General features: G+C 38.6%; 1 protein-coding gene across 4 annotated transcripts in view; it reads left to right on the top strand.

Annotated features, from left to right (window-relative positions):
- The window catches only part of LOC136845170 (GTP-binding protein Di-Ras2), a 199,093-nt gene that overhangs the window by 167,072 nt on the left and 5,469 nt on the right, over positions 1–26,552 (top strand). For 3 of the 4 annotated variants that reach the window (XM_067115138.1, XM_067115136.1, XM_067115135.1), the window contains one exon: positions 23,400–23,547. In XM_067115138.1, coding sequence (XP_066971239.1) covers positions 23,410–23,547 — 138 coding nt within the window. In that variant the 5' untranslated portion in view covers positions 23,400–23,409. Of the gene's footprint in view, positions 1–14,399; positions 14,983–23,399; positions 23,548–26,552 lie in introns of those variants that run through there. The other variant, XM_067115137.1, reaches the window with a different exon arrangement.

Here is a 26,552-nt window from a genome sequence, read left to right as displayed (position 1 = left end):
CTACTGTTGCTTTCCCTCGCGGTAAATCACCAGGTCTTTTCCCCAATAGTTTCTCTGTTCCTCTTCCAGAAACCCCGTTCTGTATAATGAGTTTTATCTGAGTGGGAAGTTGCACGCAAATAATTTTCCTTTGCACTCACCAACATTCTCTTTCGTGAAAGTTTGCAGGTCATACACTGCCCAAAAATGGAAAACTGCAGTATGTGCAAAATTTTCGAAATTGAGATATGCCACCACCTATTGGGCTCTTGAAACACTAATACACAGGTTACTGCAGTTTCAGTATGATTCTTCAATGCTTTCAGTATCTGCAAAATCAGTAGTAAGGCAAGGGAAAACTGCAGTATCTACCATCTTTCTCAGTTCTGTACTTTTGCAGATACTGCAGTCTTCCATTTCAGGGCAGTATAGTTTAATTAGTTTCAAGGGAATGCAAGGAAAACGATATTGATGAAAATAGTTTTGTTACAGTTTTCGTAACTGAATTATTTTCTTGTTGCACGTAGAATATCTTTAAAAATGCAACTTCCCCAGAGAATTTGTCTTATTATGAATACGTCTGTAAGTTGCAGATGAGGCATTTAACGGGAAATCCGTTTATCTACGAAGGAGAAATCTTATTACTATCACTACTAGCGGCTCCATCGAGCAATGCTGCTCATGGTGCACGCTCAGCGTATGTGGGATTAGGAGTTGAAATTCATGGTTTGCTAAACTGTTTCTGAATTTGGTATACCATGTCTACATTCGCCATCTTGAAGTCATAAATGTTTGAAAGTAATATACCTCGCCATAACTGAATCCTGCAAAAGGTAACATTTTAAGAATATTTGGTGTAGAAAAGAAAACATTGAAAATAATTGCTGAAAAACAAATACATCCTCAATCCGAATCAGGATCCGGATTTTCACACATGTAAAAATCTATTCCATCCATATCCTAGCTTAGCCCACTCTTCAAGTTAAAATAATTGATGGTGATCAGAAAAAAAATATGTAGCAAAAATTGACTAAATTGCCGTGGTGGCGCAGTGGCAAGGTTCTCGCCTACCAGTCGAGAGGACCGTGGTACAAACCCCGCCGCTCACTGGTGGCTTGGGGATGGCGCCATTGCGTGAACCCGGTGGCCCGCCAACCTAGCGGTCTGAAAACTCGAGAGGGTTAGTAAGAAAATAGGTACCTGCCCTCGGGCTGGGGTTTTAAACAGTGGGCCTAGCAACACACTGGCCACGTGTCTTAGGCAACGGGACTTCTCCCCCACTGGCTGTCGGCCTAAGAAACTGGAATTCAGTGCCGGCCCTACGAGCCTTGTGAGGCCCAGAAGGACTTTAACCTTTAACCTTAATTGATTAAACTAAAGATTCCCAGTGATCACCGTAAACTCAAAAAATAAAAACTAGCGATCACATGTTAGAATATGAAACTGCCATTCATGGTTTCAAACCAGCCTCATGAGGCGGTGGGTGAATTGCTGAAACAGATGAGTAGGAAATCTGTCTCATCCAGTAATCCCTGAGTCCTTTCTGTCCTTGCACTGCCAGGCTGTGAATTTTTCCCCTACCTCTTGATTTCCACACATATACGCGACCTTTCCTTCCTTGCATTGTGTCTGTGTATGTGCGTGTGTGTATTTGAGAGAGAGAAAGAGACAGAATATTATGTGTTCTGTAAGAGACATGCAGAAGATAAGTGCATCTGTGTGTGTGTGTGAGAGAGAGAAAGAGAGAGACCCTTGTCTGATTAATACTTCAAATGTAGGTTATTCGTACGACTCAGTTGCCTCCTGTTTTTTTCTGTTTGTGAATATAAGTATAGGGTATGTAGGTGCGTTTATATATATCAGATGTACCGCGTAACCTGTGAGTTTTGTGTCAATATTGCAAGAGAGAGTACGTCGTAGCAACGTTGCCTTCGCTCTGCGAAGTAGGTCATTGTAGGCACTTTTTCCATCATAGATCTCTCTCTCTCTCTCTCTCTCTCTCTCTCTCTCTCTCTCTCTCTCTCATTTACACCCACACACACACACACACACACAACAAGTTCTAAATGTCTTTCATGCATTCATAAATAATTATTCTTTCTCACTTTTGCTTTTTCCATTATATCTCTCTCTCTCTCTCTCTCTCTCTCTCTCTCTCTCTCTCTCTCTCTCTCTCTCTCTCGTTCATACACACACGCACCCACAAGTTCTGAATGTCTTTCATGCGTTCATAAATAATTATTCTTTCTCTTTTTCTCATAGATACATTTTTCTTTGCCACTCATATCGGCGTCTCTCTCTCTCTCTCTCTCTCTCTCTCTCTCTCTCTCTCTCTCTCTCTCTCTCTCTCTCTCTCTCTCTCAACCAATCCGGTTTGAACATTTCTCCCTGTCACTCATATCAGCATTCTCTCTCTCTCTCTCTCTCTCTCTCTTTCTCTCTCTCTCTCTCTCTCTCTCTCTCAACCAATCCGGTTTGAATCAATCTTTGCTGAAAGCAACGAACGTGTTAATTCATGGAATTTACCTTTGGACTCTTAGTTGCTTACGTCACCGTCGTAGCAAAGCTAAATCCGCACTTTTAATAAACACTTCTTTTTGTTCTTGTCCATTGTGACGTCATGAAATACGTCATCGGTGAACATTGTTATTTTTTTCCCCACCAATGAGGGGTCATAAATGTCACTTTTGATCTGTTACGGAACAGGTGTTCGGCAATTAAGCGAAATTGATGAATGTGATCAAACGGTCATGGTTATGACTCGAGAGAGAGACTGTTATTTATGTAATAGATTCTTCATATTGGTGTTGTGAAGTACTAATGCTGTATTTCCTTGTAATTAGTTTTGTAATTAGTCTTGTTCTGACGCAGATGATACGTGCAAGTGTATTTCTATTATTCTCCACTTTTCGTTCTCAGGACATTACTTATGCGAGTGTTTGGGATATACTGTATGAATGTATATATATATATATATATATATATATATATATATATATATATATATATATATATATATATATATATATATATATATACAGTATATATACATATATATATATATGTAAATATATATATATATATATATATATATATATATATATATATATATATATATAAATATATTAATCTGTTCCTCGTGTAGTAAAATTATGGACAGAGCATTAGTTAGATCGTTTTAGGTTCAACCATGTGTGGGAATCCCTTTCTGTTAAAGTGAAGTAATATTTAACAAAAAAACAAAATGTTACATTTACATTTGAAGAGTGAATATTGCCCAGTGACAGCGTATTTTTCACGTTTTGTACTAACTTAACCAACTCAATTTTTAAAAATATTTTTTCCAAACTTTGGGATGTTCTGCTATCGCCTCTGTTTTACCGGGCCATGCCCTTTATGACAGGGGATTATATACTTCCTTTGTGGTAGTCTCGATTTTTATAATAATAAGTTGCCTGCCATATTATAAATTAAGTTCTTTGTTCATATTTGTGGAATGTCTTTTTTCATATCTGAAATTCAGCTGTAGATGCAGAGTAAACGCATTTGTTACATGAATTGCTTATAATTGGTAAAGGGATGTTACGTAGGCATTCGACATTAAATTTTTACCAAAGATTGTCCACTGTATAAAGCTACTTCTCGAGTTATCAGGTATCTCTGGATGTGGTATGACATTTAACTAACTACTAAACTCTTACAAAGGATGATGTTCACATTTCGCAAGTTTTTCTCTACGACGACAAACGGATATTACCTATGACTCAACCTATCAGCTGATATTTATCACCAAACATAGACATACTCTTTATGTACCCATACGCGCAACAGCAGTCTTTTGTCCCCCCGCGCCACCAGTGTCACCATTTTTACCGACGTATTCCTCGTTCGTTTACTCTCCTTATCAGTGTCAACTACCCTAGTCTTAATATTGCGCCACTACCAGTCATTCTCTGTGACGTCCAGTGTGCACCGTGCGTCAGTAAACAGGATGAAGATTAGATGTCCTGCGTGTAAAGTGATAGTATAAGTCCCTGCTTGAAGTTTGATGGGGGAGGAAAAAGGAGTAATGTTGTGCAAGAACGCAGTCGGAAGAGCGCGAACGTGACGTCATAGCTGTCGAGCATCCCACGGAACGATCCGTGTGTGTTTAACGCGTTGCATTCTTATTTAGGGCTGTCGTCTTTGCAATTTTTTCTCAGTTAGTTTTCTTGATTACTTTTATTGCTTTATTATTTAATTCCCACTCATATGCAAGTGCGTGCAGAGATTCTCACGCATCACTGAAGTGAGAGGAGAGAAATCTTAGAATATGAGAAGGAATTATTCCTGATGTTTCTTTTTCTCGGTCTTACAAAAGACCTGGATCGATTAATCTCCGAGGGGTCTCTCTCTCTCTCTCTCTCTCTCTCTCTCTCTCTCTCTCTCTCTCTCTCTCTCTCTCTCTCTCCTTCCCCATGCCTTGCTCCTTCTTTTTCTCTCGTCTCTTTCTCATTGTCATGCATTTATCCACACATGAGCTCATCCTTAGAAATGAGAGAAGAAAAATGCAATCAAGTTGAACGCACCCGTGGGATATGAATTGCATTTGTGCAATATCAGGAGGAATGCGAGACCCTTTTTCACCATGTCCCATTTATCAGGTAATCCCCCTTCTCTCTCTCTCTCTCTCTCTCTCTCTCTCTCTCTCTCTCTCTCCGTATATATAGTATATATATACAGTATACATCATATATTTTGGGATGAGGTAGCTAGCCCCATCATACCCTTTCCCCCACCCTAACTGTGGCCTACCGTATAGCTCACTAATGACATAGCATTAAAGTTACAGTGAAATTTTACATCATATGCCTCAATTGCATACCTCGCTCTTGAATCAGATCCAGGGTAGGCCGAGTATTATGGTACATGTTTCCAGTAGATATAGTCTGATGCACGTACTATTCTCAACGAGTTTAGTCGATTACCATCGACGAATGTCTCGTTAAGTGTCTTTTAAGAGTTATATCTCGGTGGCTCCAGCATCCTCGAATCCTCTCACTCACTTCTCGCCCGGCCTCCATTGTCATCCTTGATGATGTCATCACTTACGTCACGTGGTGCGGGAGTGTGATGTTCTTTTAAGAGGCGATTGAGTGAACTGCGTTCTTCATCTTTCGCTGAGCGATTTAAGATTGTTATTGATGATGATGATGATGATAATAATGATGGTATATAAGCAATTTTCCTAAGGTGGGGTGGCTTCAGCGTATTGCCAATGGATTAGTCCCATACGTTTTCTAGCCGATGGAGCAAAGATGAACTTACATAAAATTGAAAATTATCCCACGGCTTTGTAACAGCTTCATAAATCTACAGTTTCTTTTTTTCTTTTTTACATTATTAATATGTTTACTATTTTCCTAAGTCACAAAGATGCATAAATGAAAATTTGTATGAGTGACCATCAAGAAATGTTATAGACGCCGTTGGCATATGGGCTCCGACAGATTTCATATGTCTAGTTTTTTTTAGATATTGGCCTTTAGTTAAAAACATTAGCTTTTGAGAAACGTGACTTCCGGCATAAATATCATGTGTGCGACGTCATAATTTTAACGAATGACAAATTAATACAAATAAGGAATAAAAGTAGCATTTCTAATGAGCGGGAATTAGCTTGGAAAAATGTTGATAGTTGTTTTACAGGATTAGAAAAGAAAGTATTTATATGTATATGTATATATATATATATATATATATATATATATATATATATATATATATATATATATATATATATATATATATATATATATATATATATATATAGATCATGTATTTTTATGTAATAAAATTAAAAATAAATAGTAATGATACTGCAGTACATATTATATTATGTAGTTTTTCCATGCCTCTCTCTCTCTCTCTCTCTCTCTCTCTCTCTCTCTCTCTCTCTCTCTCTCTCTCTCTCTCTCTCTCTCTCTCCCCTTGTGCACCCTATAATGCTAAGGATCCACATCTCCCCCCCCTCCCCCACCCAGACCCATCCCACCTATTACCTCCGGGTCCTTCAGCTTGATTTTCCATTTAGTCCTACCTGTGGACCCCGTGAACTCTCCGTAGGCCTACTGCTTCTTGAAAGTTCATTGACCTCTCCTCTAGGATTATCGAGTCCTCGTAGAAGCCAATATCTTCGTATTTCCGCCCCGTTATTTTTTCTTTCTTGTGTGCCTATATTTTTCCCATACGCTTTATGGCAGTGGTAACTCTTGTCATTTTTTCCCCATTTGTAAATAGACCTTCGTAATTAATTCAGTTTTTTTTTTCCAGCGACATAGGCTGGATTCCAGCCTCGGGTTCACACGGTACATTTGGCTCTGATGGGGGAAAGTCGATGGGTGTGGAACGTAAAAAGTATTCTGGCTCAAATACGAGATGTTTTCTCGACTCCGTTGGTTCCGTTTATATTGATTCTAGTCTCTCTCTCTCTCTCTCTCTCTCTCTCTCTCTCTCTCTCTCTCTCTCTCTCTCTCTCTCTCTCTCTCTCTGTAAATGGGAAATGTAGGCCTAACCACGGTGAAAAGCTCGGGCATTCTATAACGAGATATCAGCCTAGACTTATATCGTAATTCAGGTTCGGCTGTTGTAATTATTGGGAGTTTCCTCATATTCTGTTCCTTTATTTTTCGTATAAGTTTTTTTTTATATAATTTTATTTTAGACAATCAGCCTGACAGGCTAAAAAGTGCGGGAAGGGATACTTGAAAAATTTAGACCGTTACACCAATCAGCTTCAGAGAGAAAAAGGCTTCAAAGGTGTAACAGGAGGAAACCCTCACAGTTGCACTCTGAAACAGTTGTTAGGGGAGGGTGGAAAGAAAGATAATATGAACGGAGGTGTAATAAAAGGAAAGAGAGGAGTTGCAGCTAGGGGGTCGAAGGGACGCTGCGAAGAACCTTAAGTAATGCCTACAGTGCACCGCGAGAGGTGCACTGATGGCACTGCCCTCCCCAAGAGAATTCGATATCAAAGCTTCAGTTGAGCAGGTTTAAATCTTGTAGGAATGCTTTAGACAGCATTGAATTAGCATTGTGAAAATGAATTTTAACATCAGAAAATGTGTCCCCGCCCTAGACCATGTTGGTGTAATGCATCCATTTTGTTCTATTCATTGTGTTGCGCTCTTGGTGTTTTCCTGCCCTTCTCTTTCTTCCTTTTATTTATTTACTTTTTTTCTGGAAGCCTTTCTGAGCGTGTATGCAAGGGGATTTATTCCTGCGATCCGTATTCTTATTCTAAATAGGTGAGATAATCATATGGAAATCCCCGTATTCAGCTACACGCATTGGATGCATTTAACAATTTTTTACCGTTGGAGAGAGAGAGAGAGAGAGAGAGAGAGAGAGAGAGAGAGAGAGAGAGAGAGAGAGACGCTAGCCATTCAAGATAAACATGAGCATTGAAGCTTTGGTCCTGTTTTCATCCAGCAGAATAGTGAGATCCCACAATGAGTCTACACGTCTCCCACCCGCCCCTCACCCATCCCACAGCCCTACCTCCGACATCACACCCACCCGCCACCACCCACCCAAGCGCGCTTCCATTTTAAAGAGAAAGCCTTGGCGAGTTCCCCATTCTTGCACCGTCCGCTTTTCTTCTGGTCTATTATGCGAAAGATGTCGGTAGCCCTTTCTATAGCTATGACCTCAAGATCTCCATAGATTACTCTCTCTCTCTCTCTCTCTCTGCGGTTTGCCTGTAGTCGTGAAACGCGACATACATACATATGTGCATTATAGCTATGAATATGTTCAAAATTAAGATGTTTAATAAGGTTTTTAGAATGTATATGTACGGGAGTATGGAAATGAATTTTAAAATCACTCTGCACATTTATGCTATATATATATTTATATACAGTATGTATGTATATATGTGCATATATATAATATATATACACATACAAAATGTGTGTATATGTATATATATGCACACGATTCTAAAATCCAAACAAAACCTGTAAACGAACACAAATCAACAGTCGTTTACGTTTGCATGCGCTCGCGCGCAGCCGTACAAGCTTATGTTTAAACTCACGCAGGAAAACTCAGCTCACATTAGCGCCCTTACGGAAATCGCCGAACCGCATTCTTTCTTATGGCTTCGCTCACTCGCTCGGAGCCCACTACGTCTGTCAGTGAGAAAGAATCGTCTTCTCTACGGAAACTTCTGTGACTGTTGGCGTTGAGGAAGTAGCGCGTTCGAGCAGTAATATATTTGGTGCTTTTATTGTAGCTGCTGCGTTATTACTGTCGCTGCTAGTAGTTGATAAAATGCTTATGCTGTTATTATTTTTGTATTGATGTTGCTTTTATTTTTATTTTAGATTCCTTTTCTTCGCCAATTCCCTTGCGTTTTATTCATTTCTGACCGTGGCATGTCTTACAAATTTACTTCGCTAAAATGAGAAGCTGAATATTTGTTTTAAATGCAAGATATATTTGCCAATGTAAGGCAAGTTAAGCGATGATTGCAAAGTATTTTTCTTTGCGTTAAGTTAAAAACTTACCTACAACCCACAACCATTTTTCTTTTTAAAGATTTAGGGGAAGCCAACAGATAATAAATGGCATCAGACCTTTGGTATTTTTTTGTCCACAGAAGATCCTGTTTTAAACAATGAACTAGGTTTCCATAGCGACTATGCGTGTGTGGGCGGCCCAGCGCTTTCAGGATGTGAATGTCAACCCATCAGTGCTCTCCTCCATAGCCTCTGTGTGTTCTTGCGTATCCAACATATGCTGCTCATGTTGGGGTATAATTTTAGTTCACCTGTAATCTTTGCGTAAGACCCCTTGACAGTAATCGTTAGTCACCTCGCGCGGTGCACTGTAGGCATTACTTAAGGTTCTGTGCAGCGTCCGTTTCGGCTCCTAGCTGCAACCCCTTTCATTCCTTTTTACTTCACCTCCGTTCGTAGTCTCTTTCTTACATCATATTTTCCACCCTCTCCTAACAATTCTAACATCCGCTAGGTTTTCCTCTGTTGCACCTTTCAAACGTATCTTTATTCTCAATTTACCTTGCAGTGCTGGTTGACCTCATAGATCCCAGCTCTTGGCCTTTGGCCTAAATTTTATGTACCAATTCCAATAATCGAAAATCATTGCCCACGAGAATAAGCGTCTTTATGGACAAAAACATTACTGCAGCGTCAGAAATGAACACCTTTCTTGACTTTCTTGTACACCTTTGCAACCACTTCTCACACCAACTCAGAAGCCTAACCAGGCACTTCCTGGGCCTTCGTTCATTCTTTTCAAAGTTTTCAGAATTCTTCGCTCTTATAGCCAACTTATCTTCTTCTATTCCCCTACCACGATATAACCACCTCAACCCCAACTGGTTATATGTTTGTTACTCTGTCAGGTCTGTTATCCTACATGTACCGCACAGTTAGTTAATTTTGGTATTTTTCTTGTACTACCACCATTCGGTTCCATGATGGAGACAGCTTATGAATTCTTCATATAATTCCAATTTTTACTTCTATTATATAGTTGGCTGCCTTTAGATTAAGATATACCCCGTAGGGGGGTAGTGTCGTCAGTGCACCTCGTGCTGTGCACTGTAGGCATTGCTTAAGGTTCATTGCAGCGTCCCTTCGGCCCCTAGCTGCAACCCCCTACATTCCTTTTACCGTAACTCCATTCATAGTCTCTTCCATCTTGCTATCCACCCTCGCCAAACACTGGTTTGATAGTGCAACTGCGAGGTTTTCCTCCTGTTACACCTTTCAAACCCCTCTACTCTCAATATCCCTTTCAGGGTTGAATGACATCAAAGGTCCCAGTACTTGGCCTTGGCCTAAATTCTGTATTCCATTTCTTAGATTAGGATGGCTTTATGTCAGCACAAGTCCTTGCCTAAGGGCATCCTGTGGGTGTGGTAAGATGTTAAAAGGTAGAAAAATGCCTGGTGTGGACCTCTGGTCATCCAACCAAATGAGACCTCCCCAGACAGTCCTCTTGTATACAACGTCTACAGAGCTTCTGTTACATTCTCTGCCTCGCCTACTTTAGCCTCGTGTCTTCTCAGTTTATTTTTCATTTTCCTAAATTTTATTCCTGAATATATTTTATCCAAGCTGCTCTAACACACTCTGCTTCTTCTTACTAAGTTTGTTTTACTTCAGTAACCTAGGGGTGAGTCCACACTACAGTAAAATATGTCTTGAACACATAGGTAATCTGTCGCACACAGTTCACAAACATGTTGAAGACAGTTTAAGGTAGAAAACGAATCTGGCAAATACTGGACAATCGTACGAAGAACTGTTCAGCAACCACCAGCAAGTCATTTACTTGTACTCAACCTGTTTGTGATGTGTTTATGTGTGTATGTCATAAGTTGCCGACATGTGTTGACGGCATGTTATACCGCAGTGTCGACGCCACCCTTAGGCCTACTAATGCTCACAGTCGACTATCTGTCTGAAGTTGTTTTCAAATTCCTCCAGTCCCCGCAAGCAAATTCCTTCGATGTATGCTAGTATTGCACCAGCCACGGTTAGGTTGTGTTAGTTTAGGATAGAATAAGTTAAACAGGCTCATGGGGAATTTGGGTGTGGGAAACCTAATGAGATTATTTTCAAGAAAATTCTATGGTTAGTTTTTAAGATAAGGCGTCCCGCTTTTTTCAGGGAAAGGTCCCAATACTCGGTTACATCTCGGGAAAATGAGTCCCGCAGTCATTGCTAAGTTTCATTCACCGTGTAATTTCCATTTGAGAAGGAATTGATTTGCTAAGTGATCTCTTTGAATTAGTCAAATCTTACCTAGTTTTCTTTCGCTTATTTCTTGCAACAATTGTTCTTCCCCTAACATCGCTTTGCGTCATTCTCTTTTCTGCTTCTCATTTGCCTTCCAAACGTAAGCTTATCTTCCTTTTCGTTAAACTACTCACTGTTATACGCACACACACGCACACACACACATACACACGATTATATGCTTGCATACATAAAAGAATACACTCACAAAAGAGAACTTCCATTGGAATAAAAAGTAAGGCTTGAAATCCATTTCTCAGTATTTAACTAACACCAGTGGAAAGATAATAAATGAATGTAAATAGTGTTAACCATTTTTGAGGATAAATATACTCTCTCTCTCTCTCTCTCTCTCTCTCTCTCTCTCTCTCTCTCTCTCTCTCTCTCTCTCTCTCTCTCTCTCTCTCCTGGGCATATTCTCCCGATCCTTGGAATATTTCAATGCAGAACTTCGGGAACCTTTGAATATGCATGCTATGGAAATCACGAACGAGAGAGAGAGAGAGAGAGTGTGTAAAATTTCCATGTTACAGTTCTGGAAAATTTTCATCGATTTTTCAAGTAAATTTATGTTCCTCCGTCTTCTTTTCTTATTAATATAAGTATTAAATATTAGTCTCTCCATCGTTGTGCATTTATATATATATATATATATATATATATATATATATATATATATATATATATATATATATATATATATATATGTGTGTGTGTATACATATGTAGATATACAATGGGAAGCAGGTGGAGGAAGACCCAAAAACTGGTTACATAGATGGTGTGTAAGATGTCCTATAAAGGAGGTCCCTAAACATCCAGGAATCTAGATGGTGGTTACATGATTCGGTGTTAGTCGTGCTGCTGGTGAGACCTCTGTGTACGCGCACGCAGCGGGTAATGCTGCGAAAGCTTTTCTGTAACTGGTGGTGGTTCATCCACTATTCAGCAATTAGAAGTATGAATGTGGCAGTGAGCGTTGTCTTGCCTTTTCTCGGGAACCAACCTTGGTAGGTGAAAAGGGTTAGTGTTGAATATATATATATATATATATATATATATATATATATATATATATATATATATATATATATATATATATATATATATATATATATATATATATGTGTGTGTGTGTGTGTGTGTGTGTTCGCTTTACTGACTTCAGTTTCCAGCGATAACAGAGATGTTGTGAGTTCCAAAATAAGAGCCAGTTCACTTAATTCCTCATTCAATACAACAGCTATTTCATTAGCCCACTCGAGCATCTTCAGCGAGTAGCCTACTGCTACAAGGTTCAAATGCACTGGGTACCAAGAGCTTATATATTCATAGACACCCCTTGATCATTCTGTAGAAGGTCTCTAGATCATATGCTACACATTTGAACATTCATAAATGTGCCTATAGAGAAATGGAGAAATTCAGTCCCCGGGCCACTGCTAACCCTGGAAGCGGGCAATAAAAAGTTATTTAATAATTGCTTTTGTGACCCTTCAGAAAGGCGGTCTCTTACATCATTTGTTCTGGTATAAAAATGCATAAGGCCCCCGCTGAGATAAAATACTACCCCACAGAGAAAAGAAATTGAGGGCCAGCTCTCTGAAAATGTCCAGAGTACCACAAAATCCATGGTCCCATCAGCCCACACTTCACAGAGACAACCGAAATTCTGGAGAAGATTAACAACTTGAAATTGCTCTCTCTCTCTCTCTCTCTCTCTCTCTCTCTCTCTCTCTATATATATATATATATATATATATATATATATATATATATATATATATATATATATATATATATATATTTGCGTGTGTTTGAGAGAGAAAGAGAGAGAGAGGGGGCAGGCCTATTGAAAGACCGATCGAATGATTCGTAAATTAGCATAATGAGAAGGGACGACCGATAATGAAGAGGGGAAATGATGTTTGTGTGTGTATGTGTGAGAGAGAAAGAGAAAGAAAGAGGGAAAGGGAGAGAGAGAGAGAGAGAGAGAGAGAGAGAGAGAGAGAGAGAGAGAGAGAGAGAGATCAATTTGTCAATTACCCATCTAATACAGAAAAACCATCTCACCCAGACGGAGCAGGTGTGAGCTTTTGTGTGATATTGTCCTTTTTTTTTGTTTTTCCTTTTTTTTTTCAAGCGCATATTGAAGCTGACATCCAGCCATGAGCAGGTCGCACCAGGAGCCAAGTTCCAGCGAAGGGCGAGTATTTTTTTTTTTTCTTTATTTGCCTTCTCCAAACACAGGATATCATTGCCCGTCTCGACCGCCTGCGCGCACACACGCACACACACACACACACACACACACACACACACACACTCCCACACCGGTTATTTAATCGCCTGCGTACACACAAACTCACAAACACTCACTTCTACATCTACATACATCCCACTCCCTAAGTCGACTGCGTACCAACGCATGCACACACCCATTTATTTATATATATATATATATATATATATATATATATATATATATATATATATATATATATATATATATATATATATGTATATATATATATATATATGACACTGAACTAACTTACGTAATCATCTGCCGGGCGCGTGCACACTTCCACGCAGACTTGACGAGCACTAGAAAATGAACCGGTGAAACACGTACGTTACTTATAGAAAAAACACACACAGATGCTGCACAACGAACAGCAATGAAGGATAGTATATTTGTGACACGCTGCTGCACAGAAAAACGAAGCGACGATGATGTTTTGGCATTTTAGAATTTTCACTCGACCGTGAGACTTGGATAATCCAACTCAAAAGGGTTAGGCCAAGTAGCCAAGATTTTTTTTGCTAATTAAATGATAAATTAGTCATGTGTATTTGGTATGGTGGTGTCGTGCAAAGGCTAACGCATAAGACTTAAATGGGGCACAATTTGACGGCAAGATTGTCAAAGGTACTCTCCCAGAAGACGTGCGTACAATGAACGTAGTACTACGCTTAAGCTGTTATTTCAATAATTATTATTTACAGAAATGGCTGTGATAGGTAAGTTGGTTCCTGTCTACGTATGAGAGGAATAAACATATGAAAACTCAAAATATTTCAATTTATGAGACGTATATGAAATGTCAAGAAAAGTCAGAAACAAAAACTAAAAAATCTTTATGGTGTTACGAGAATGGTTTTAGACCTATCCGTTTTCCTCTCTTCCTCGAATAACGTCGTCTGTTTAAATACTGCAAGCCTTCCAGCCTTGAGAGAGAGAGAGAGAGAGAAAGAGAGAGACAGAGAGAGAGAGAGAGAGAGAGAGAGAAGGTCATTGAGTAAATATCTCTGAAGTTCAAGTTAGTGCCTCCGCCTTCGCCTTGCATTCCTGGTAAAGGGAACGGTCATCGGCAAAACCCCTTTGCCACCTCTTAACCGATCACCCCATCCACCCACGCAGTCACCCACACATTCTATGTAAGCCTGAATGCCTTTCTTTTCTCCCCCACTTCCCTCCCCCTCCCCCAATACACCAACAAACTATGCAAAAGGGCGCATGCTTAGAGCATCAGCACTCGCGTAGACAGTCTCCTAGCAACCATATGATGGCCACGTATATATGCCTGAGTTTGCTACCAAGCCGGGCACTCGCACGCACGCACCGCCAGACCTCACGATCGTTCTCTTCTGTTGGGATCACTCGCTGCTGCATCCGCTTAGGAGTAGTTTACAGAGTTCCGCTGAAATGATTCGTTTTGACTGATTGATATTTACATTTCCAGTGCTTTCCAGTTTAATTCGTTGAGTGTTACAAATGTGCAAAGCCTGTGCGTGTTTCAAAACGTTTTAGTTTTTATGTCGGTTGCAAGTTTATACTGAACGGCACCCCGAAAACAAAACGGTTGAGATACGAAAGTCCATTTGGTGTAATGCCATAGAAACAACCGAGATTAACTTCGCTCCGTCGTCTCTCAACGAGTCCGGGACGTCTGATTACATCGGTCAGTTTCCTGAATGATATGTTTAACGGAGGATTGTGACCTAAATTGCCTGGATCCTAAACATTATGACAAGAGGAACAATTGCTGTGAGACATACCTCTCTGACTGTTGACCTTTCGAAAGGACAATACCTGTGATGTGTGCCTGTGTGTGGTAACCGTCCTCCCGCTGGTGTTTTAATATCTGGAATATAAACACAAAAATAGTCTACTTTTTTAACAAAGGTAATACGCATTTTGCACCCCATTCTTTATAATGAATGCTCGTAATTTTACTTTGAGTGGAGTGATACATGTTAGTTCTAAGAGTAACTTTTGACTCATTTTGAGTGTGAGCCCATAGGCTTATTTTGAATTCGTCGATGTATCGAATGTTGCATTAGTAATGGTCTTGGTAAATGTCATTATTGCTAATAAATCAATTGGCAAGCAAACGAATTGCGAATGTAAGATGCGAGAGTTCAGAATTTCCTTTTCCAATATTGACGGGTTGCCGAATGCATTAATACCATGCTTGGAATATCAGCGAGTGCCAAGCTTGTGTTTATAAAACTGCTGGCTGATTTGTGTAAGTTCAATTTGAAAGCATGGAACTTCGATTTCCATTATGGGTCTCGTTATCTTTACAGGATTTCGGTAGGTGATGATCTCATGACAGGGGGAATTGATTACAGTAATATGTTTGTGGGTTATAAGATGTGTCGTGCATGAATGAAGTGTGGAGTGCGGGCTGTTCGCGAATAATTAGGTACTGCTTGGAGATAGTGAAGAAAAGCTGTTGCAGCAAGCGAAAGATTTTGAAGGTTTTTGCAAGAGGAGAATGTTCAGAGTAATATGAGAAAGAGGTGGTTGATTCACGTTGGTACATGATTGTAGATATCACTGATGATAGTGGAATCTTACTTGGGACTTTTGAGTCAACTCTTATTTATGGATATGAAGGACTATCATAATTTTGGCAGGTGCAATGTCAGTGTTTTGAGCCCTGCTCGTAATACCATGGTTTTGACTTGTTTAACGTCAAAGATTTGACCTAACCTTGTGATGCAAGATTTTAACCATATGTGATGTCGAGAATTTGACCTAAGCTAGATGAAAAGCCTCTCTATGGAACGTTTTCAGTCTGTTTATATGTCAAGTTTTGTCTCTGCTTGTGACATCACGTTATAATATTCCAGTGTTAAAATAATTTATATTTGTTTTCATCATGTAAGGTTTCCGCTGTCAAGACGTTTACAGTGTTATACTTCAAACTCTATGTTTGCTGTTAATAATAAGAATAATAATCATAATTTTTTGGCTTAGCTTATTATATTCTAACTTTAGTGCCTTGCTTGCCAATTATTTATTTTGCCGTTGCTGCTTATGATATTTCGCAATTGATCTAATGACATCACGTTGGCGTTACCTCGATGTTTGTGGACTCCGGAACTTCCTATCTTTACCGAGTACCGTTTCTTTAATGCATTATTCAATATCTTTGCTTTAGTGCCATTTTGGAATGCCTGCGAAACCAAGTATTTTTAAATGTTGCTTTGTTTATACATTTCCAGAGGTCCTTTATTCCTCCCACTCTTTGGCTGTGGAATAGTCTCCCTGAGGACGTCGTGCAAATGGAACTTTAGAAGTTCAAGCGAAGATGCAATGCATTACTATGCTAATACAACTCTCCTTGCATTTTAATTATTCATTTGCATTTTTATCTCTTCATTGATTGATTTGGTTATTTACTTTTCTTTTTTAGTAAATGATCTCTCCTTTCTGCATTTCCATTTACTGCCTGTTACTTCTTTCTAATAAACACCAACCATATTCTTTGGAAGCTTGAATTTCAAGTCAGTGGCTCCTGCGGGCTTCTTCCATATGAATAGGGCTCTTGTACTGAATAATAATAATAATAATAATATAATATAATAATATAATAATAATAATAATAATAATAATAATAATAATAATAATACAAAAACCTGCAGCCTATTGTATTTGTTGTCAGCTTCTGTACCAGTAATATTTTGACCTATAATACCGTGATACCTTGACCTTTCAGTTATTGTGAAGAATGGCCCAAAACTTTCTCATACCGTATTTAGACAACTTAATAATGGCCATGCTTTATTTTTGAACGTGGTTACCTCATTCACGGAGGTGAGATTTTTCATTCAGCGGATCATATCTGGAAAACAATCTGAGACATGACACGCACGCAGAATTCTCTGTCGTACAGTCTGTTGTCATTATCCTCAGTGCCTAACTGGGAAAACAAACATTTCCTGCTGTTTGTGAAGGAAAACGTGAATGACGCGAGGTGTTTAGGTAACCTTGCTGTTGCTTCCTGGTATTATTTAAGGAGTCAGTTTATGGCCACGGAGAATCTTAGCAATTATGTTACTCGCAATGACGGAGTGCAGCGTAAAAAAAATAAGTGCGAGACTGAGTTATGTTTAATATGCAATAGGAACTACATGATCGGTCTGATATCCGAAATTTTCGCATTTATTAAAAAAATTTTTTGGTGTTCGTTTGAATGTTAGTAACTGGAAGTTGACGCAGTTTTAATTTTCTCTCTCTCTCTCTCTCTCTCTCTCTCTCTCTCTCTCTCTCTCTCTCTCTCTCTCTCTCTCTCGTCCCGTAGGGGGTTAGTGCATCTCACACGTTGCACTGTAGGTATTACTTAAGGTTCTTTGCAGCGTCCCTTCGGCCCCTAGCTGCAACCCTTTTCATTCCTTTTACTGCACCTCCATTCATATTCTGTCTTCCATCTTACTCTTCACCTTCCTAGTGCAACTGCGAGGTTTTCCTCCTGCTACACCTTTTAAACCTCGTACTCTCAATTTTCCTTTCAGCGCTGAATGACCTCATAGGTCCCAGCGCTTGGCCTTCGACCTAAACTGTATGTAATCTCTCTCTCTCTCTCTCTTTCTCTCTCTCTCTCTCTCTCTCTCTCTCTCTCCACTTGCTTTAATCTGGGAACGTGCCGAAATCTGCTAAATCGGGGACCTATCGCAACAAGTTGGAAAACAAAGTTTGTAGGTTAATTTTGACTCTGTTCCGTGTGTGGCGCACCGTTTTCTGCCGTAGTTCGGTTTCATTAAAGAGGAATGATTTCCAGACCTGTGGAGAGAGAGAGAGAGAGAGGAAAGAATTTTCCAGGGGTGATATTTATAATAGAAAATACCAGGAACTTTCTTGACATTTGTGTCAGTCGCCTCGCCGCTGCTTTCAGTCCCAAATAGGAATTTATTCTTGGCTTTTGTCATTTTCAGAGTACAAAAAGGCTTGCTTTCAAAACATACTTAAATGTATATATTTTCGTTCTCTTATTATTGTTTTTTTTTATATGAACCGGAAAGTATTCATGTGACTGTGATGCTCTTTCTGTTTATTTTTTTTATTTGCAAAATATGTTTCTTTTTCCAAGAACCTTTTATCGTTTTCGTATGAACTCGTAATGGAAAAGCGGACATAACTTTTGCGGTGTAAGTTTTTATTTTCGTATTTTTTTGTTTCAGGTAAAAAGAAGAATCATATCATATTTAAGTATGCTCACCAGTGTCCTGTTTTGTATAATTCTAAGTCTTTAACTTTTCTTTTTATATCGTGAAGTTTTGTATTTATTTCATGCTTATAATGTTTCCTTTCACTTTTGCGTTGGTATCAAGGCTTGATAACAGTTCCAGTAAAAGTAGGAAATTAAAAACAAACCACCATTCATAACAGTTCCAGTGAAAGGAGTAAATGAGAAACAAACCGCCATACATAAAGGTTCCAGTAAAAGTAGTAAATGAGAAACAAACCCGCATTCATAACAGTTCCAGTAAAAGTAGTAAATGAGAAACAAACCCCCATTCATAACAGTTCCAGTAAAAGTAGTAAATGAGAAACAAGTCCCCATTCATAACAGTTCCAGTAAAAGTAGTAAATGAGAAACAAACCCCCATTCATAACAGTTCCAGTAAAAGTAGTAAATGAAAAACAAACCCCCATTCATAACAGTTCCAGTAAAAGTAGTAAATGAGAAACAAACCTCCATACGTAACAGTGCCACTAAAAGTAGTAAATGAGAAACAAACCCCCATACATAACAGTTCCAGTAAAAGTAGTAAATGAAAAACAAACCCCCATACATAACAGTTCCAGTAAAAGTAGTAAATGAAAAACCCCCATACATAACAGTTCCAGTAAAAGTAGTAAATGAAAAGCAAACCCCCATACATAACAGTTCCAGTAAAAGTAGTAAATGAAAAACAAACCCCCATACATAACAGTTCCAGTAAAAGTAGTAAATGAAAAACAAACCCCCATACATAACAGTTCCAGTAAAAGTAGTAAATGAAAAACAAACCCCCATACATAACAGTTCCAGTAAAAGTAGTAAATTAAAAACAAACCCCCATACGTAACAGTGCCAGTAAAAGTAGTAAATGAAAAACAAACCCCATACATAACATTTCCAGTAAAAGTAGTAAATGAAAAACAAACCCCCATACATAACAGTTCCAGTAAAAGTAGTAAATGAAAAACAAACCGCCATACATAAAGGTTCCAGTAAAAGTAGTAAATGAGAAACAAACCCGCATTCATAACAGTTCCAGTGAAAGTAGTAAATGAGAAACAAACCCCCATTCATAACAGTTCCAGTGAAAGTAGTAAATGAGAAACAAACCCCCATTCATAACAGTTCCAGTGAAAGTAGTAAATGAGAAACAAACCCCCATTCATAACAGTTCCAGTAAAAGTAGTAAATGAGAAACAAGCCCCCATTCATAACAGTTCCAGTAAAAGTAGTAAATGAAAAACAAACCCCCATTCATAACAGTTCCAGTAAAAGTAGAAAATGAGAAACAAACCTCCATACGTAACAGTGCCACTAAAAGTAGTAAATGAAAAACAAACCCCCATACATAACAGTTCCAGTAAAAGTAGTAAATGAAAAACAAATCCCCATACATAACAGTTCCAGTAAAAGTAGTAAATGAAAAACAAACCCCCATACATAACAGTTCCAGTAAAAGTAGTAAATGAAAAACAAACCCCCATACATAACAGTTCCAGTAGAAGTAGTAAATGAAAAACAAACCCCCATACATAACAGTTCCAGTAAAAGTAGTAAATGAAAAACAAACCCCCATACGTAACATTTCCAGTAAAAGTAGTAAATGAAAAACAAACCCCCATACATAACATTTCCAGTAAAAGTAGTAAATGAAAAACAAACCCCCATACATAACAGTTCCAGTAAAAGTAGGAAATGAAAAACAAACCGCCATACATAAAGGTTCCAGTAAAAGTAGTAAATGAAAAACAAACTCCCATACGTAACAGTTTCAGTAAAAGTAGTAAATGAAAAACAAACCCCATACGTAACAGTTCCAGTAAAAGTAGTAAATGAAAAACAAACCCCCATACGTAACAGTGCCAGTAAAAGTAGTAAATGAAAAACAAACCCCCATACATAACAGTTCCAGTAAAAGTAGTAAATGAAAAACAAACCCCCATACATAACAGTTCCAGTAAAAGTAGTGAATGAAAAGCAAACCCCCATACATAACAGTTCCGGTAAAAGTAGTAAATGAAAAACTAACCCCCATTCATAACAGTTCCAATGAAAGTAGTAAATGAAAAACTAACCCCCATACATAGTTCCGGTAAAAGGAGCAAATCAAAAACAAACCCGGCATGCATAACCATAATCAACTAGTGATCACCAGTGATCACAAGTGATTAACCGTGACAGCTGGCGCCAACCCACGCAGCATATTCCTCCAATCATAACGCCTTCATCGAGTCTAAATATACTGCGGAATGGTTCTAAAAACAGCCCGGTTCGCAATTCAAGGCATTGTTATTGAAACATTGCGCATTAAATCCCCAGAGTTTTTTTGGGAGCAGTTTTGTCGTTGAACTGTTTCTCGATATACCTGCATAGTTTTTAATCTTTTTTTTTTTCTTTCTATTTTGTAGGTGGTTTTCCGCTTGTATTGAACGGTTGGTAAAATAGACCTGTAATGCATTACGTTATTGATCTCGGTTCATGCAATTATTTTTAGGCGGGTATTCACAGATGTTATTGCGTAAAAAAAAAAAAAAAAAACTTTGGTGAATTGTAGATATTTGTTTACACGGCGTGCTAATGAGAAGTTTATTTTAATAATCTGTTTTTAATTGATATTATCGGCGATTTTGGTCGTCAAAAATATTCCGCTAGTTTATATTCATTCCTGGTATTAGGACGCAAATGCAAGGAAGCTTTTTTGTGTGAAATTATCAATGAATTTGACTTTTTCATTCATTACTAGAGCACAGAAATTTAGTATTAAATATTATTTGTGCTTCTTACTAGAGCATGAATTAAAAGAGCATATGATAGTCCTTTGAAATGCCATGGGATTTTCTGACCTGTATCATTGTTTATGAGTATATATTATTATTATTATTATTATTATTATTATTATTATTATTATTATTATTATTATTATTATTATTATTATTATTATTATCTTTCTTCCATCTTGCTATCCACCCCCTCCTAACAATTATTTCGGAGTGCAGCTGCGAGGCTTTCCTCCTGTTACACCTTTCAAACCTACCTACTCATAAGTTCCTTTCCAGCGCTGAATGACCTCATTGCTCCCAGTGCTTGGCCTTTGGCCTAAACTCTTCCATTAAAATGTATGTAGTATTATTCATCCGTTATTTTCTTTGTCTCATTTTTCCTGTTTTTCATGAGGGTATTTCATTTTGTGGCGATTAAGTTTTCAAGTTAATGTCCCAGTTGTATTGCAGTTCTTTATTTCTAAATAATAATAATAATAATAATAATAATAATAATAATAATGGAAAATAGGAAAAAAATTCGTACTGATGACCATCCTGTATTAATAATATCCTTCATATCCCTGGACTTTCAGGATACACTAACCCTGTCCTTGAATGGACAAGTGTATTCCTAAAATCTGAGGATGTGTAAGGCTATGATAATTATATAATGATAATAATCTATGTATGGTTGAAAATATCACAGTGTATGTGCCAGTTACCAAGCTTCAGTTAATTTGTTAATTTATCTAAATAATAATAATAATAATAATAATAATAATAATAATAATAATAATAATGCTTGCCTCGAAATGAAACTTGTCTCTCCTTCCGTGCCCACCAATTGGTTCTTATCCATGTAAAATAAACCTAATCCTTCGGGCCAGCCCTCTCTAGGAGAGCTGTTAATCAGCTCAGTGGTCTGATTAAACTAAGGTATACTTAACGTTTTCATATTGTCACCTGGGTATTGGGCATTGCTTTGCCGGTCTCGACCCCTGTCGGCAAATATCACTTTATGCAACTCAGTGGAACCTCTAGTTTTAACATTCTCGTTCTATTTCTTGCTTTCTTAGGTCTGTGGCTAGATTAATAAGTCATTGGTTGCCCGTCCCGTCGGCGCTTGTGTTAAAAGAATGATTATTTAACCGTAAATAGGCCCTAACATGAACTTTCTTATAATATTTATGCGTGGGCATTGAGATTTTTATGACATATTTCCTTTTTTAAGACCTCAGCTATAGAGGCACTGGATTCCCGGACCCACTGGCTCTAGATTCGTCAGTGGGATAAATTTCAGGTCATTCCACCTATGGAACCTTCGGCAAGACAGTAAATAAGAATTACTTCTGTCAGCTTTTGGACATAAGTACAGCGACGCTTAGCTTTTATCCGGCCTTGAGACAGGCTTGAGTGTCTAAGCTTTCGTGGAAGCATTTAGACATTAAATACTTGACGTAGCGTTTTGGAAGGCTTCAGCACACCGATTACCAGCAGCGGTTTTAGTGTATTTCTGTTAATATTCTTAATCAAGAAATTATCAATATGCTGTTAGGGTAAGGTTGATTTTGAATTCTCTCTCTCTCTCTCTCTCTCTCTCTCTCTCTCTATATATATATATATATATATATATATATATATATATATGTGTGTGTGTGTGTGTGTGTGTGTGTGTGTTTTACCACAACATAGACGTTTACTTCTTGAGTTAAACGAAGAACAGACGAACAGAAAAGGAATAAAACTGCAGACAGATGAGAGAGAGAGAGAGAGAGAGACTGTTTACAAACAAGCATATACATACAATAAGAGGTGACGAAAGACTGGAAGATCATTGACTCGAAGTTTGCGTCGTCACGTATTTTGGTGTCCTATTGTCTTGTCGCTTGCGCAATGATTTTCATTGTTGGCGGATATATTTAGGTAATGTTTGTAATTAAACTATAATGCGTATTTAACTTGTGATACGTTTGCATATTTATTTGTATTTGCATGTGCTTTGTATGTGTGAGTTTTCATATATATATATATATATATATATATATATATATATATATATATATATATATATATATATATATATATATATATATATATATATACATATATATATATATATATATATATATATATATATATATATATATATAAAGTCTAATGTATCAATGTCTTTTCTCAAATTCAATTTACATATCCTACCAATGACTTCAAATATGCCTCCCCTAATAACTACTAATTTCCCCTCGCGATTATCCCAAAATACTAAACACCCCCCACAAAGTCAACCCTACCTGACGAAGGCTCTGAAGGTCCTCCTTTCTCCGCAGGCGTGACAAGATGCCCGAACAGAGCAACGACTACAGGGTGGTGGTGTTCGGCGCCGGAGGAGTGGGCAAGTCCTCCCTGGTGTTGAGGTTCGTCAAGGGGACTTTCAGGGAGTCCTACATACCCACCATAGAGGATACCTACAGACAGGTGAGGAGTTTCTGCGCATGCCCGGGGGTGAGAGAACTTGGCTAATAGTAATGTTAGCCTGTGGAGGGCTAATGTTACTTTGGTGCACTGTAGGCATTGCTTGTAAGGTTCTTTGCAGCGTGCCTTCCATGGCCCCTAGCTGCAACCCCCTTTCGTTCCTTTTTACTGTACCTCCGTTCATATTCTCTTTCTTCCACCTTACTTTCCATCCTCTCCTGACAATTGGCTCACAGTGCAACTGTGAGGTTTTCCTCCTGTTACACCTTTCAAACCTTTTACTGTCGATTTCCGTTTCAGCGCTGAATGAACTCGTAGGTCCCAGTGCTTGGCCTTTGGTCCAAGTTCTATATTCAGTTCAGTTCATAGTAATGCTAGTTGTAGAAATAGTGGGTAGTAGTGGCTGGTCCTGTTGTTGTTTTGGGAATAGTGGTGGAAGGAGCGATAGTACAAAGATTTTTTGTCAGTTCTAGTGACAAATAATAGTAGCATTAATAATAGTGGTAGTGTTACTAGGTTTTGCATAACTACCAGTGATTGCTGTAGTAATGTTAGCATTGTAGAGGTAGCAGTATTAACAGAAGTAGTAGAAGAAGTTCTAATAGTAGTGATAATTCATTATAGGATTTTATCAGCATTAGTATTAACTGTGGTTGTGGTGATTCTGCAGTACTGTTAGTATTAGCAGCAGTAGTAGAAATATTTCCGTTGCTGGTGGTAGTAGGAACAGTAGTTTTAGTAGAGGATTTTAGTAGCAGTAGAAGTAGCAGGTAGCAGCAGCAGTAGAAGTAGCAGCAGTTGTAGAAGTAGCAGGTAGTGGTAGTGACAACGTTGGAAACTTTTCTCATTTCATTTTAGTGTCAGTGGTAGTATTGCTAACTGTTTCTGTCGTTGCTCTGGTAATTTTCTGTTACGTTATTATTATTATTATTATTATTATTATTATTATTATTATTATGAGCTTGATGGCGCGGTACGCTGCACTGGAACCAGACGCTCCCCGTTATGTGTCCCCTACCCTCCCAATTCCCTACCTACCCCGCCACCTCCTGGGGCGGACAAACAGGTTTGCAGGAGGAGGGTGGCTGTGTCATGTCTCCCTTACCCTCCCGATCCCTACCTACCCCGCCCCCATCCCTTACCCTCCCGATCCCTACCTACCCCGCCCCCACCCTGGCCGGACAAACAGGAAAGATCCACTCAGATTTTATTATATTATTATTATTACTATTATTATTATTATTAGAAGAAGAAGAAGAGGAGGAGGAGGAAGAAGTAGTTGAACTAGTGGTATGATAATACTTATCGCCGTTGACTGGCACCTTTCCCTGCGAAATAAAATTTTTAAAAAAATGATGACACAGGCACTGAATTTTGATGAAATGGAAATCGACCTTCTTTTTCTGAAAAGAGAATTTAGATGAAGTTGCAATTTAATTATCATGAACCGGAGCCGGTTCTGATGAAGATCGTACTTTTATGAAAAACGGAAAATGTTGCCGGAATGGAAGTTTCATTTGGTTGCATCGAAGTGAATTTGGACGAGAACGGGACGAATTGTAATACGTGTGCGACCAGTATTGAATGGGTAGTGAACAGTTCACGATGGAATGCCGAGCGAATGTTAATGAAACAGGTTAATTTGACTTTGATACGTCAGTTCTCAGTGAACAACGAGAGGAATATGTTTTACCTGTGCCCAGTCACTTTTCCTCCGATGAATCCCAGTCATACCGGCTTGTGGTATGTTTCCGTTCAAGGCCATGCAGTCATATACCCGATCCGTAACTGTCTGTTGTAATCCATTCATACCCAGTCAAGTTACTTTTTCCATGCCCTATTTATGAAGTTTACCCACATACTGTTTTTCCAGTTGTTTACAGGTTTAATTTCTCGCGCTACGTTCATACCCAGTCTTCTTATGTTAAACCGCAGTCATACCCCGTCTGTCAAGTTACTGTAAACCAGTCATACCAAGTCTATACCCCTGGGGTACTCCTCAGTCATGCCAAGTCTATACTCCTAGGGCACCCCCGAGGTCATGCCAAGTCTTTACCCCTAGGGTACTCCCCAGTCATGCCGTGCCTTTATCCATTTGCCGTATTGCAGCCATACCCAATCTATTTTATGTAAGCATTAACCCAGCTTGAAGTTATACATGTTATGGTCAAGTCACGTCGGAAGGAACAATACTGTACATTCGTATTATAGCCAATGTCACTACCTAGACATGTTTACTGTGACAGGGCTTCATATTACCGCCGTTGTTATTGTCAAGTCATGTTTATTTCAACAATTCATTAATTACGATCCAGTCATTTTAGTTCTCTGTGAAAGAAAACTATTGTTCTGGCTTTGTCCGTCCGCACTTTACTCTGCCCGCCCTCAGATCTTAAAAACTACTGAGGCTAGAGGGCTGCAAATTGGTATGTTGATCATCCACCCTCCAATCATCAAACATTCTAAATTGCAGCCGTGTAGCCTCAGTAGTTTTTATTTTATTTAAGGTTAAAGTTAGCCATAATCGTGCTCCTGGTGACGATATAGAACTGGCCACCACCGGACCTTGGTTAAAATTTCATGGGCCGCGGCTCATACAGCATTATACTGAGACCACCGAAAGATAGATTCATTTTCGGTGGCCTTTTATGATACGCAGTAGCGGCTGTACAGAAAACTCGATTGCGCCGAAGAAACTTCGGCGCATTTTTTTACAGCAACAATTCATTCAAATTGCAGTCGCTATTATGGTCTAGTCTTGTTTAAGGTGATAGTTCATTCAAATTGCAGTAACTGTTAAGATCCAGCCATGTTAAATTAAACAATACATTCAAATCGCATTTGCTGTAGTGGTCCAGCCATGTTAAATTTGAGAATTCATTCATATTGCAGTCACCGTCAGTGTCCAGTATTGTTTATTGTCACAATTCATTCATGGCGCTGTCACTATTACGGTCCAGACATGTTTAATGGAACAATGCGTTTATATTAATCACTGTTTGTCTGTT

Source organism: Macrobrachium rosenbergii, chromosome 13 (assembly GCF_040412425.1).
Source record: "Macrobrachium rosenbergii isolate ZJJX-2024 chromosome 13, ASM4041242v1, whole genome shotgun sequence".
Taxonomy (NCBI): domain Eukaryota; kingdom Metazoa; phylum Arthropoda; class Malacostraca; order Decapoda; family Palaemonidae; genus Macrobrachium; species Macrobrachium rosenbergii.
The sequence above is the reverse complement of the archived record's forward strand: the minus strand, read 5'-3'. Positions and strand labels throughout refer to the sequence as shown.